At 47.2% G+C, this 15,345-nt stretch overlaps 1 protein-coding gene across 2 annotated transcripts in view; it reads right to left on the bottom strand.

Moving 5' to 3' along the window:
- BEND5 (BEN domain containing 5) overlaps positions 1–15,345 on the bottom strand; it is a 237,321-nt gene that overhangs the window by 180,753 nt on the left and 41,223 nt on the right. Inside the window, exon 6 of one of the 2 annotated variants that reach the window (XM_035018601.1) lies at positions 7,689–9,380. The exons of the other annotated variant lie outside the window; for it this stretch is intronic. Within the exon in view, the coding sequence (XP_034874492.1) occupies positions 9,223–9,380 (158 nt within the window). The 3' untranslated portion in view covers positions 7,689–9,222. Of the gene's footprint in view, positions 1–7,688; positions 9,381–15,345 lie in introns of those variants that run through there. 2 annotated transcript variants of the gene reach the window in all.

Below are 15,345 nucleotides of genomic sequence, written 5' to 3'. Positions count from 1 at the left end.
TGTTTCATGTCCCTGACACCTGGAAATGGGCACAGCAGATGAATGAAGCAGGGAGGCTTTGCCCTACTGATTCCTTGAAATAGTCCCTCTTCCAATCTATCACCTCATCATCCAATCTACCAGCACCCCTGGAAGGCAGATGGAAAATCCCATTTTCCACACAGCAAAGTGAGTCTCAAAGTAGTGAGACTCCCCTCCGGAGTCACTAAGCACTTGGCAGCAGAGTTGGCTGTGAGGCTCAGGCACTCTGCCCATCCTTCTTGCTCTTGATCAGCAGCTTCTGCTGGTCATGGCACATTAGTATGAAATCACCAAGATGTAATTACATGCCACTTAACATAATTGTAATGTGGGAAAGTGCCTTTGTTTAGACCAGTGATTCTCAAAGTGTGGTCCCCAGACCAGCAGCATGGGCATCACCCTGAGAGCTAGATGGAAAGGTAAATTCCTGAGCCTCACGCCAGACTTGCTGAATCGGAAACTCTGGGGCAGGACCTGTGATCTGGGTTTCAACAAGCCCTGCAGGAAATTCTGAAGCAGGCTGAAGTTTTAGAACCACTGGTAGAGAGGAAAGAGCACTGGATCTTGCCTCAGGAGACTTGGGTTTAAGTTCCACCCATTAACTATGTAACTCAGGAAATTCAAATTACCCTTCTTTATAGCCTGTTCCCTTATCTTCCAAATAAAGACACATCAGAGAACTGCTATGAGGAATCACAAGCAGTAATGTCTGTGAGTCTTTTATATTATTAATCAATGTAATAATAATAAAGCCTTTCATTCATTCACTCATTCATTCATCCAATGAGCACCTAATCACTGGACCCAGGCCTCCCATGCTGGGAGTGACCATTTTGCTTTCTTTTTAGAAACCCCTGGGCTGAGACACAGGCTGAGAGTCTATAGCATCTAGATAATCCTTCATTAGATAAAACTGGTGCTCTAAGTTTTACTGTGCAAAGGGTGGGGGCCGTGCCTATGGAGGTGACGACGGGTGCACGCCCTGCCAGGGACTCGAGGTGTTATGCCAGCAAAAGGACATGGATTTAGCCAGGACCTATTCAGGGCCAGGCTCCTGCTCACACACTTTCACTTGGGATTTCACCAGAGCAAACCCTCAGAGACAGTGTTTTTGGTGCTGTTTTGGTGCCCCTACAGGGGCGAAGAGAGGCCGAGAGAGAGAGAGGCAGAGAGAGAGAGGGATGGCTTGCCAAGTCTCAGAGCTAGTCAGCACGCCCGGCGTCCATATCACCACGTCCAACGACAGGACACATCCGTGAAAGGATCCCTTTGCTCCCACGTGCGGTCTGGGTGCCAGCAGCCGAGCACCACCCCAGGGCCCACGTTTCTGTCAGGAACTGGCTTATGTGCTTCTTCATTTTGTCCTCCCAACACTATAGAGTGAGAACTACCGTTCTCATTTTTCTGATGTGGAAACAGAAGCTCAGGAACCATGGGACTCATGTAGCAGGAGAGGGGCCGTGGATTCAAACCTAGGACCGCCTGGCTCCCAGCCCCCCGACCCTGTCCAGAGCAAGGGACCCCTAGCTTCCCAGAGGGACCGGAGGGAGGGCGCCGGCGGGAGAAGCTCTTCACCACCACCTCCTTCAAGTGCCCATCTTTTTTGAAGTCTCCTGTTTCATTTTCTTCATGAAATTGCTTCCTCTATGCTAGGATCCTGCTGGTTGCTACATACAGTGTCTTCAAGTACCAGTTAAAATCCACCCTTCCTCTTCTCCTCCACTCCCTTCCTCTCATCTGAGAGTAAAACCGAGGCTCCAGGCAGACAGGACGTACTTAATGCCCCTCAATTCCCGCCACTGGGATCCCTCCAGCTCCCGTGGCAAGGGTCCTGCAGGGCTGCCCACCCCATGCTGACAACCTCAGCACCTTGGGCTTTCTGCTTAGACCTCACTGTCTGGACGAGCCTCCCCCAGCACCCCACTGATAGGCCAGCCTTCCGCCCACTGCACACAGTCTCCCTGACTCTGCACTGCTTTTCCTTTCCTCGGGGTGCTCACTACCTTCTGCAATTTTCTTATTTATTATGTTTACTGTTTATCTTCCTTTCCATCCCTTTCCACGTCTGCTGGAGTTTAAGCCCTTTGTGCGTTTAGACCAGTGACTGACACATAGCAGGCACCCAATAAATATTTGTTGAATGACTGATGGGGGAAACTTCTGGATACAGATGGTGAGGCTAGAATACAGAATCTCTCTCCCCTTCAGTTGATGAAATAGTACATGCCCGTATCCTCAGATGTCAGATTGGATGGGGCTGAAAGAGTGCCTTCTGGACCAGTGGAAAGAACACATAGTTTGGAGACACACTTGAGGTGTGACTCCCTGCTTGGACCTGACCAGCAGTGCCTGTCAGAGTGCTGGGCACAGGCTAGGCATTCAGCACATGTAAAATGAACAGAGGGAGGGATGGACCGACACACAAATGGTCAACTGACAGTCATTCTCATCCTTCAGGTGGAAGCTCAAATGCCACATCTTAGAGCCATTGCATGATCTCACTAGACAGAGGAGTTCTAGCTACTAGAATAACCCAGCTCCAAAGAGGCTAATTTATGATGAGAAGAGAGTCTTTAGTGGAGGACCACATGGCTCTTTCCTTTTCACTGAACTAAGCATTATTATTGATAATTTTGTCTAGGACACAAAAGATCATACGTATACACTATAAAACTAGGAAAAAGGGCATATCATGAAATCAAATTCCATAGGGATCTCACATATCCAAATGCACGCCCAGACAATTCGCCTAGAAAGGAGTTGAAAAAGTACATCTATATAGAAAGTTAATTCACCATGCTTCTTTAAAAATTCCAAAAACACATGCATGTCTACCCTGCTTGAGACATGGCTGAACCTTTTGGAAAGGCATACAACACATGGAAAGGACTATAAAATGTTCTTGCCCTTTAACCCAGTTAGCTCAGTCCTGGGAATTTAAGAAACAAACAACCATAAACGATCATGGCAGCATTATCTCTAATAGCAAGACACTAGAGACAACAAAACGTACACAAGAGATAAGAAGGTATTCACAGCTCAATACCAGGAAGGGCATTAAAATGGTAGCTATGCAAATCAGGCAGCAGACGGGGGAAATGTTGGCCACATGATGTTGGACGAGCAAGGCAGGGTCATGGGAGGCTGGCCAACCACCAGGAACAAAGAGGTGCTGCCATGGACAGACAGGAGGGTCCCCCAGGAGTGACGCGCAGTTGGGCTCGGTTCTTGGGATTATGGCTGGATTTTCTTTTTTGGCTTTGGCTTTCCTCAAATTCTGTTTTGTATTTTAAACACAAATGGAAAAGAAGATCTCAACCAGCTGGAATGTTGGGCTGAAACCAATAAGATGAAATGGAAGAGGGATAAATGCAAAGTCCTGTATTTCATTTAAGAAATATATCTAAGAACACAGACTTGAAGGGTGCCTGGGTGGCTCAGTCAGTTAAGCATCTGCCTTTGGCTCAGGTCATGATCTCAAGGTCCTGGGATTGAGCCCCGTGTCGGGGCTCCCTGCTTAGTGGGGAATCTGCTTGTCCCTCTGCCCCTCCCCCTGCTCATACCCTTTCTCTTCTCAAATAAATAAATAAAACCTTAAAAAAAAACAAAAACCACACACTTGAATGGGGTGTGTGTGATAAAGAGCTACTAAAAGGAAAAAGGGAAGGAAAAGGGAACAAAAAGAAGCACTATACTGAAGACCAGAACTGGGATGGCATAGCGGCAGGCGTGTATGACCCCCAGAACAACTGCATAAAGGACAAGGTGGAGGACATCATAAATTTGACCAATTTCCTCTAATCTAACAAAGAGTGAAGTCAGGATCTGAATTTTGTGTAAGCTTCTCTGGCTCCAAGAACTATGTTCCTCTTATAACACTGTGAACTAAAGGGACAAGTATTATGTTAGTGAAAAAGAGAAAGCAGAGTAGTTTGGTGGCCATACACTCCACAGGCGACAATTCTATCACAGGAAATGCTAGTTCAGGGTTAGGCCACATTGACAGAGATATGCTAGCATAAGAGGTGACAACCTGCTCTAGTTAGTGTCACTCAGACCCCCCCTAAAGTTCCTATCCAGTCTTGAACCCTATCTTTTAGGGACACAACCATAGAAGAGTAACCAGGATGGTCAGAGGTCTTAGAATTAACTGAGAGATACTGGATGCCTTGCTGCTTTACTCACATTATCTTACATGGCCCTTGATACACCCTGGCAGGTGGGTATTAGGCTCTCATTTTAAAAATGAGAAAACTGAAGCTAAGAGGGGTTAAGCACTTGCTCAAGGTCACATACTAGTAAGTGGTGGTCAGAATTCAAACACAGGGCTAAGTCCAGAAGCCCCACTCTTTCCTGTGTAGCCTCCCTTATGTGAAAATGGTAAAATGGAATTTGAACTACTTATTACTTGGTGAAGAGACATGATTGCCATCTTCAACTCAGTAAAGAGCTATGAGGAGAAGCGTTCTGTGTGACTTCAGAGGAAAGAATTTGAATGACCTTAGAAGTCTCAGGGAAGTAGATTTTTAGCTCAACAGAAGAACATCTCAGTGACAGTAATAATTGGATGGACTCTTGGGTAGGAAGATGACTCCCCCATGCCTGAAGGTATGCAAGCATGGTCTAGAAAAGCATTTGCTTTTAGTGGATAGGAGATCTGGGTAGAGGACCTCCAAGTTCACTTTTGACCCGGAAGTTCCACGAGCCTATGAAGCTGGCACAAACTGATCAATCCCTTTGAAAGAAGTGATGAAAGTATCCGTTGACATGTCTATTTGCACATACAAAAGTAAAAATTTTATATGTCCAAGGTAAACACATTTGTCCAGAGAAAACTAACCACAGAAAATGAAATGGATTCTGCTGGAAATGCTTATAGGTTAAGCCTTTATTTTTTCACTGAAAATAAGAAACCAAACTCTGGGGAAATGTGCACTCGCAGAAATAATCAAAGAAAATATAATGAGGTACTAGTTTTCACCTAGTAAGTTGGCAAAAGAATTTAAAACATAGTCACACTCATTCTATGTATCAAGAATGATAAAGAAATGTCATTCCTTCTGACTCAGGTAAAACGACCTTAAGAAAATGATAGAAAATATAAAGGGAAAAAAAAACTGTGTACACAAAAATCTTCCCCTGAGTTTTATTTATAAACAACCTAAAAGACAAGGAAGGGCAAATGGGCAGCTGGATGGTGGGGCTAGGGGCTGAGGCTGGCGAGGGGAGCCGGAAGGCGGGGAGGGGCTTGCTTGGTGTGCTGGGCAAGTGGGGGGTGGGGGAAGCCCATGAGCACCCAGCGCTGTGGGACAAACGCAAGCTGTCTGGAGGGCCTAAGGCAGGTGTGAAAGCCAAGGTCACCATGTGAGAGGTCTGAGCAGGTTGGAGAATGGACTGGGGCACTGGGGGGAGGACCTGAATGGGTGTGGGGAGAGAAGAGGAGAGGTATGTCAGCTCTCACCCTGGCGGCCCTTTATCCACTCCGGCCTGGCACTTTAATTACATTCTCGGTCCTTCTAACAACCCCATAATGGGACGTTATTTCCTCCATTTTGCAAATGAGGAAGCTGGTGTTCAGAAGGAGGACGTAACTCAGGTCAGGTGAGGCAGTCAGTGCAAGAGTTGGGAACTGAACTCCAATGAGGTGACCTCTAGACTCAGGCTCTCTCTACCTCCCACGCTGGACCCGTGTGTCTAGTGGGGCCTCTCAGGAGCTGGCTGCCCTCTGCCTTAGCCCCACAGCCCAGCAGATGGCTTACTCCACTAGAGCTTGACGTCCGTCCACTTGGTGGATGTGGGAACGGATGGTTAGGTTTCACGGAGCAGCAGGGAAACATGATAAACGGAAAGGGAAGGATGCAAACCTGATCATACGCTATGATCACAGGTATGCAAAATACATACTCAGGCTTTCAAAAAGAGACTACAAGAGATGCTTGCAGTAGCCCTATTTGGAATGTTTTTCCCTATTTTTCCAAAAATTTCTGTGAAGGGGCTTTTATTTCTTTGTAACTACAAAACCAAGTCATAATTTGAAATGCATCCAAGAAATCCACGGGCACAGAACAGTCACTCATACATGTTCCTCTGCCAGAAAATAAAAACAAGCCACATCTTTTAGGTTCGTCTGGTAACCGAGAACTTGTTGCCAGGACTTCTGAAGACAGTGCCCAAACCCCATCCATCCAGGCTCTGCCAATTCAGTCCTGACTGTCCTGTCCTCCATGACTCACCTGGCCTGTCACAGGAATGGAAAGAAAGAACCTAAGTATGAAAGTGAGGGGATGCTCACTGGGGCCTAAACTGAAAGTCACCTTCTGCATCGTGTCCAACTGAATGGCACTCGGTGATCAGGAAAGAGTGACTCTAAACAAGCTTTCAGGTCGGAGCCTCAGCTATTTAAAAGAAAATTTATTCTGTTTCCGGTATCCTCAGGCACTTGGGAAGGAGCATGTCTTTTTACTAGGAAACACTCTTGTTCCTTCAGTAAAGCAGGTCTTCTAATGACTTCTACTAGACTGATACTATTCAAGAGAGGAACTTGTGGTCAAATACATGTTCCCAGCCTCATCTCAAACTTACTGACTCAAGCTCACTAAGCCATGGCCCAGAAGTTTGTATTTTAAGCCTCAGCAAATTCTTAATAGTGGACACGTTTGGAAACTCTCTAGTGCACAAAATGAATTTGAATTTTGTGTATGTATTTGAAGGTAATAAAACTGTGAATCCTTTTAAATGGTACTATAGTTCCTTCAAATGGCTTGAATTAATGAGACCGATTTCCATTGGTTACCGAGGTTGGGTCTCTCTAAATATACCCTGAAATTACAATCCTAGAGTCTCAGCCCAGGCCTTAACAACCCACTCACCTTTCAGGGAAGAGGCAAAAGGGCGGATTTTGCTCAGACCTGGATTCTGACCCGGCTCCACTGCTGACAAATCTGAGACCTGGGCCAACATGCTATTTAGCCTTTTCTGAGCCCATTTCTTCATCTTTGCAGGTATAGGAATGATGGCCTTGCCCTGTATAACAGTAACAGGGCACTAGGTACACAAGAGGGGCTCAAAACCATCTCAGTCTAACTAGGGTATGAACCACTCCGCATCAGAATTGGCTCTATGTCCTTCCTTATCACATCCACTTTTGACTTTATTCTGCCTTATGAGCTAAACGTAACTAACATCTGTGTGGCTCTTTGAGATTTCCAGACCCCTTTTCCCAGATATGACCTGGAATACTCTCCACAACAACCCTGAGTTAGGGATCGTTATCTCCACTTTAAAAGAAATGAGCCCCAGAGAGGCCAAAGGACCCTGCCAGAAGAGGTAAAGTCAGGATTTGAACACAGATCCCAGAATCTTTCACACCCTGTTCTGTCCCTACTATAGGCAATGTACATTGTGGAAAGCACTTTCACATCTCTCACAGCGTTTTAAAATACATTTCCATGACTATTTCCCCCACTAACCTAAAAGCACCTATAAAGTGGTTACCGTATGGTAATAGTCTTTGAAGGGAAATGCACAGAGCTTCTGGGTGTCTGTGTCTTCGCCGTGGTTAGGGGAAAAGGGGGATGAGCTCAAGAATAATGCATACTTTTTCCCAGTCTCTCATGCATTCCACACTACTCATGCCCACGCCATTGAAATGAACCCATTTTAATAGCATGAATTTATCGAACCCTGCTACCAAGTGTCACGAACTTTACTCATGAAACAGGTTAAACTGTGTTAAACATTTAGAAAAGTCCTGACATATATTATCTTTATTATTTAATCATCCATACAGCCTGTGAGGTAGACATTATTTTCCTCATTATACTGATAAGGACTCCGAGAAGTTAAGCAGTCAGCCCAAGATTGCACGGCTAGTTTGTGGAAGGTTGGGGAAATGCCACAAAAGGAAATTCACATCTACACATTCTATTATCAAGCATACAATATTTCACATTACAAAGGATTCTTTTATTTACTAAAATAAAATTCCTCAAAGAGGCAGCCACCTCCCCTACTCATTGACCTTGACCTTTTGCTTATAGACCTTCAATGGTCTCGCGGATAAAAGTACTAGAGAAACCAGAGGCCGAAGTTTTCCAACCAATGCCTAAAAGCCAATAACCAGAAATGAAGAAAATAATAATCGGCAACATTTATTGAACACTTTATATATAAAGAATTCTTATAGCAACTCTGCAAGGTAGATATCATCTCCTTTTTACGGAACAGAAAACGGAAACTCAAGAGATTAGGTTAAGCCCAAAGCAAGCAGGGGAGCCAGGCTTGGAACCCAGGCGCTCAGCCCCAAACCCCTGCCATTTCCAATACACCACGCTGACTTCACAGGCATTACACGAAGTGCAAATCAACAGGAAGATCGAATGTGGTTTGCCAGATTGTGCACCAGGCACCTTAGCGAAGCAGTTGCTGAATGAGATAAAAATTATGTAACTTGAAAGATCATTTGAGATATAAAAGGATAAACGAACTGACACAAGGTGACATTGCCCCCTGCTTCCTGAAGGTAACGTTGGACCACATCTCACATTACCGCCCCCTACACCCTTTCACTGAGATGGATTCAATTTATCAAGGAAGCTGGATCTCAGATCATCTTGAGTGAGAAAGGCGTCTGGTCCTAGATCTGTCCCTTGAAGTAAGAGAAAGTAATCTGGTTTCGAGACAGCCCTTCAGATCTGCAGACAGCAACCACACCCCTTACGAATTTTCTTGCTTTCAGCCTGAATGTTCCGCCCTCAAAGGACACTGGTCGCCTCCTCTGTACACTTGATATCCTTAAATAAATGAGGATAATGATTGTCTACATCAAAGAATTAATGAAGCTTTATTATAGAACAAAATAGAGGAACAGAGATAGAAGTCCTTGAATGGTAAAAATATTAGTTCAAATTCTCAGTCAAGTGATAGGCAACTCAGAGACACTTTATCCCCCTCCGAAAAGACAGTGCTTTCCCCAGCCCCAGAATGACGCTGGCACCAGGTTGCTGCCTGAGTCTCAGCAAATCCGTCTGACTTCTTTGGAATGGGGAGTCGAAGTTCAGGGCAAGCCGATGACCCTGGAAACCTGCTGGCTCCCTGCCCATATCCCACCACACACGGTGGGGTCTGATCTGGACAGCACCATTGCCCGCAAATCACAAGCCACGCAAGGAAAACGATAAGGCTTTATGAAAAATCCAAAGTTTATTGCAAATTGTATTTTGCTTCCCTTCGTTCCTCATTTTTACAGGATTTATTGATATCCATGATTTTTTCACAGATGTACTTGTTGACTTTGGAGAGTCTCTGTGCAATTTCAGTTTCATCCACAGTTTCTTGTGCTATTCTGTCATACAAACACTCTAGACAGGGGAAAGAAACAAGATGGCCAAGGATTAATGGTGGATTGGAGTACAATCTTTTAAAAGGGCAAAAAGAAAATGAGCCTCTTGACATACCTCCCAAATACCAAGTCTTGTGTCTGGCACAGCTGTATTTTTAAATTTTCATCACAAGTGTACTTAGAAAATAATAAACTGTAGGCCTCTACTTTAAAAATAACGATACAATATCCATGTGCCCACGAACCAGCCCCAGCTTAATAAGACATTATTGGTCCTTTCGAAGCCCCTGGATGCCCCTCCCGAGCCCACCCTCACCAGGGGGAAGCACTGTCCTGAATTTTTTCTCTTCTTTTCATCTTATCACATATGTATACATTCTTAAATAACATACTGTTTACTCTTCCCTGTTTTTTAACTGTTTTACAAGGGTATCCATACCTTATATATCTTTCTGACTTTCTGTTTTTCACTCAACATTATGGTTACGTGATTTACCCAAGTGGAAGGGTGCAGCTGCAGCTCAATTATTGTCACTGACGGGTAGTATTCTCTTGAAAGGACTATTCCACCATTTGCTGATCCATTTTATTGTCAATGGATACTTGGGATTGTTTCCAGTGTTCTGCAATTACCAACACCCTAGCGTGTGTCTTGTGGAGTGCACATGCAGGAAATTCTCCAGCACGGGCCTCTGCGTGGAACTGCCAAATGCTAGCGTGTGTGCATGCTCAACTTTACTAGGTGATGCCTAGTGAACTGCTTTCCAAAGTGGTTGCACTGACTGGCACTCTTAAAAGTAGTGTATGCAAGGACTGGTTGCCCCGTATCTTCAAAAGCACTTGACATTCTCAGGTTATTAAGGTTTTGACAGCCTGGTGGGTGTGAAGTGGTATCTCATCGTGGTGATTACTATTGAGGCTGAGGATGGCCACACTTACTGAGTCTGACATTTGCAATGTGATGAAGCCAAGAGCAGGCCTCGGACAAGGTCTGACAAGGACCCTGACTTCAGCCCACTTCCTCGCCTGGGGACCTGAGGCAAATCATTGCCCTAGATTCCTCACCTCATAACCAAGGACAACAAAGCACAGGTTATCTTCTTTAAGGCTGCCATGAAGCATGTGAGATAAACATTTTGCAAGCCTTCTTCAAACAGTAAGGAACACTGCACCTCAATGGAGTTGTTACAAGTATTTTATATAGCTACAATGGTTTGTTCCCAGGGCCTAGCAGAGTGCTTGCAGAGGGGCAAGGTTACACGAATGCATGTTAAGGGAATGAGTGAATACTTTCCCAGGGAAACCGGAGGGGACATGAGGGGACTGGAGGAGTGCATGGGAATGTACCACTGGGGTACGTAATCGTGGGCAAGAATTTTAACTTCTTTGAACCTACACTTCCTGATCTATAAAACAGGAATGATGACCCACTCTTAAGGAAGTACTATGAAAGATAAACAAAATCTTGTCTACCAGGCCAGCCCAGAGATGCAGAATGTCAGCACTCCAAGGGACTGCAGGGCCTACCACATGCTGATCCCTCCACTGGCAGGAGGAGGCAGAGGCGGGCAGAAAGGAGGTGAGTACAGGCCGAGTCCGCGGCTGCCACCCCCAATGCCAAGCCCTTCCTGGGTGTGCAGCCAGCCTGCCTCCTGGTGCCGTCCATGCTGCAGGGGCATGCGCCATAGGCGTTCTGAGTCCGGGGCACCCCCCTCTCCCCACGGAGAAGGGGTCTGCATAGAGAAGACTTTAAATGCTTTTGGTTGACCTCCACTGTTCCCTGACTACTCCCAAGCCCGCTAATCTCTTCATCTTGTCTTGGCCTTTCCACAGGGACTGAGACAAGAAGGTAGGAGGCCCAGTCTCTCTCCAATCCTGCCTTCTGCTGGGTCCACCTGCAATTCCCTCCCGCTCCAGGCTATCCCGTAAATCAGTGTCTTTGGTGATCTCTTCCCTGATTAGCCTGGCTCCAACCTTAGGCTGCCTAAAACCTTATTCACTCTTCCAGGTTCAGCCTCCCTGGGACGTCCCAGACTGAGCTGGGAGACCCCACTCTGCCGCCGACAGCCTCTGTGCTCTCACTAGCTCGCTCTCTCTCAAAGCACTGACCGTGGTCTAATAAAACTGTGACCAGTGTCTCCCCCACAGACAGGAATGCCTGGACCTGCCATCTCCAGCCCTGGGCCAGGAGGAAGCAGACACTCACAGTGACTTTGCTGGAACCTGAATCAAGTGAGGGAGGCAACCTATGTTGCGAACCATTTCCAAGTTCAGGGGTTTGAATCTGGCTCTTGTCCTAGTTGCTGTGCAACCTCTAAGTGGTAACCCCTTTGGGTCTCAGGTTTACCATCTGTGAAAGTAGGATGGCAAACCCCATAATCCAAGGAGATTCTTCCAGTGCTGTCTTTAGCTGTCTGGAAGGCAGAAGGGTGGGAAAGAGGCTGAGGAGAGAGAAGGGGAGAGAAGGAGGGTGGATGTGATGGCCCTTGGAGCCCTGGCAGGGGTCACAGAAGAGGCAGGAAGAGAAAGGACTGAATGGAGAAAGGTTTACAAGAGTTCTCCCTGGAATCCCCACCCTTCTCGTGTCCTGGGGGCAAGAGCACTGCACAGCCCCTCAGGTTGATTAAAAGGCTTTGTTAGAGTCTAGATATTAATCACCTGCACTTGCTGGGAATGGCTCCCTCTGCGAGGGAGCGTTTGAGATTATTGCTTAATTAACAAGGTTTATAATAGCGCTAATGTGTCCTATTAAAAAAGTTATAAAAATTAACCAGAACTCAATGCTGTGGCTCATTTAGAAAACTCAGACACTCTGCAAAAGGTTATTTGACCTTAATAAGGTTTAACTGTCATTCTGCAGCTTATCATTAAAGCAAGACCCTCCTATAGCCCTCCTGCTTCCCGTGTTCTAAAATGGTGTCAATGTTCACCCATCCCGCTGCCGTCCCGTAAGGAATGACTCAAAGAGACAAGAAAATCCTCATGAGCATCAAGGATTGTCATTTTTATACGGCAAATGAGACTAAATGTGGTAAAAATCAAATTAACGCAAGCAATCTCAATCCATAAAGAGCTTGCATGGGAAGGACCAGTCCAAATCGGCCTGGAGGAGCTCAAAGAATTAGGCTAAAAATGGTGAGTGTATGGTGGGATAGAAGACAGACTTCAAACCTGCCTGCCTGTAGTTAAGAAAGAACCAGCACTGGTAAGACAAGAAACCTCTGGAGACAAGGAAGTCTGAAAGCCTAGTTCTGTCCGGCTCTGATCTAACCAGTTGTATGGCCTTGGGCAACTCATTCTTCCTTCTCATTCATGTGCACGGCAAGCGTTTCCGGGCTTGTGGCTAAGGACTTGTGGCTAGGACCTCCCCAGGCCCTTGGAAGGCAGAGATACAGTAAAAAGAGAATAGAGGTAGGCACGAAGGGCTCTGGGACATACAACAGAAGTGTCCGTCCACTCTGAGAGGTCAGGGAAGGCTTCCTGAAGGAAGGTTCTCGTCAGCATATCCGGATGGGTAGTAGCAGCTAGCCGGGCAAAGCGGCCCGGGCACAGGGTGGGCAGTATGACCTGTGGTCTAGGCACCAGGAATGGCATTTCCAAATTCCCTAACGAGGAAACAGGGCTTGTTCAGGGAGTACAATAGTTCATGAGGGCAAGAACTCTAGGGATAGATTAGTGAAAAATAAAGCTGGAGCGCTGGCCAGGGGCCAGGTTCTAAAGGTGCTTTCGTGACACATTAAGAAGCTTACTTTTTAACACTGGGTGCCATGGACTGGCAGTGACGGGGTGGTGGTAATGGGATCGTGTTTGGTTTCTGAAAAATCACTCTGGTTACATAATGAGGAGAGGAGTCTGGAAGCTGCTGGAGTCCTGTAGGGGGGAAATGATGGCCTGACTACGAAAGGTGCAGTGGGGCAGGGAGAAAAGTGGGTGGTCCGAGACGTATCTGGGGGCAGAACAGACAGGACGAGGCCTGTGGAGGAGGTAAGCGTGACGCATCTCCCCTTCACCGAGACGGGGAGACAGGAGGGGCACAAGGCTCTGGAGAGGAGACAGGAGCGAGCGGGAAGGGGTGCGGCTGCGCTGTGTCACGTAGGCATCGCTGAGGAGATGGCCAGTGGGCACCCAGATGTGCGGCTTGGGAACTCAGAAGTGTGGACTGAGCTGAACAGAGGTTTGGGAGCGTCATTCACTGAGTCAGCAAATGTTCACGGAGCACTCACTACCTGCCTGCCCTGAACAAGATGCTCATGAAGCTTATATTCCAATGGGCGTGGGGGGAAAGACAATCACCCAGTAAAGGAACAAACAAGAAACGCTACGCAGAGACTTTATGTAGGGGGCTGCTGACGTGACGGAGAGCAACAGAAAGGCTCCTGCAGACTGGGCTGTGAGGGAAGGCCTCCCTGGATGACCAGACGGAGGCAGGGTGTGCAGGGCAGATGGTGGGAACAGGAAGGAGGGGGACAGAGGCCCCTGTGGTTAGAGCACGGTGGGAAACGGAAGGGCAGAGGGGTCCCCAGAGGCCAGGTCAGCAGACATGCGCCAGGACGAGGAGTGTGGATTTCAGCCTGGGCCAGGGGCGCACAGAGGGCCGTGGGCACAGTGGGAAGGGAGACCAGCTAGGGAACGCTAGGTGGAGTGACAGAGAGGACACTGTGGGCACAGACGCCAGGGCGGCAGAAGAGGAGCCCACGACGGGGATGAGAAGCCAGGGAAGCAGGAGGAAATGGAGCTTGCGGCATGGTTTCTCAGTAAGGGAGGAGAGGTCATATCAGACAGTCCAGGGAGGAGGCGAAACACGTGCCCTGGACCTGCAAAGGAGGAAGTCTGTGGAAAACGAGGCAAGAACACATGAAGTAGAGGGCTGGGAGTAGACAGCAGACAGCGGGGGCATTACAAGTGAACACAGGCAGCGAGTGTAGACAACCCCTTCAAGAAACCCGGATGTGAAAAGGAAAAGAGAGACATGGCAGCAGCTAGATGGTAGGAGTGGCCTCTAGGGAGTGTTTTATTTGTTTTCTTAAGAAATGAGGAATCAAAGTCTATTTAAACGATGCTGGGAAGGAAGCGGGAGCGCGGGAGCGTAATTGGAGGAACGAGGTACTTAGGAAGGCAGGGGGGCTGGCATCCAGATGGAGAGACTTTTATTTTCTCTATGTAGGAAGAGGCCCGGCCATCTTTTGAGAAAGAGGGAGGTGTGGACTATCATGTTAGGAAGAGCAGAGAAGGTTTAAAAAGAGCTTGGGAAATGGGGGAGTGGATCAGTGAGGAAAACCTGGGGGGCTTGGCAGGTGGGGCTGAAGACCGTGAGTCTGGGATGGCCCTACGCCACATAGCTGAGGGGTATTGTAGATTGTTCTGTAGCACTGGGGGCCAGATTAGCTGCACAGGACATCATCTGAATGGGGTTTAAGGATGAGTCAAAATGTCTGTGTGGGCCACTGGGTGGCCAGGACAAGGACGGCGATCCTGGCTTTCCAGAGGGAGACGCCAAGCATCTGCGCGGTACCGGCACCACGCTAGGCTTGGGGAAACAAAAGTGAATCTAGTACGAACCGGGGTAAGCTCATAGCTAAACCAAAGCAGAGCTGGGGCTCGACCCCAGGCTTTAGATACCTGGTTCCTACTTCGACCTGCTGTCACCCTGCACCAGGAGTAGACAGGAGAGAGCCCGCAAGCTGAGAAACACTGAAAGACAGTGAACTTCAATGATGTGACCATCACAGTGTCACGTCGGCTCCATGGAGGCTGTGCACTTGTCAACAAAGAATGGTAACTTCTTTCCTAGTTGAAACATAACTCTTCCCAAGTTATAATTCTACCCTTTTAGTTGTCTGAAGAGGGAAGTTTTCAGCTGAGGAAACTCAGACACGAGGGGAAGCGACTGACAAGAAATCACAACAAGGGTCAGTCAGGGGATCAGTTTGCCGCTTTCAGTGTTTCATTTGTTCAAACTGCATTTATTGAGGTCCTACTGTGTG

This window comes from Mirounga leonina, unplaced genomic scaffold (genome assembly GCF_011800145.1).
Source record: "Mirounga leonina isolate KUSES-001 unplaced genomic scaffold, KU_Mleo_1.0 Mir_173, whole genome shotgun sequence".
Taxonomy (NCBI): domain Eukaryota; kingdom Metazoa; phylum Chordata; class Mammalia; order Carnivora; family Phocidae; genus Mirounga; species Mirounga leonina.
The sequence above is the reverse complement of the archived record's forward strand: the minus strand, read 5'-3'. Positions and strand labels throughout refer to the sequence as shown.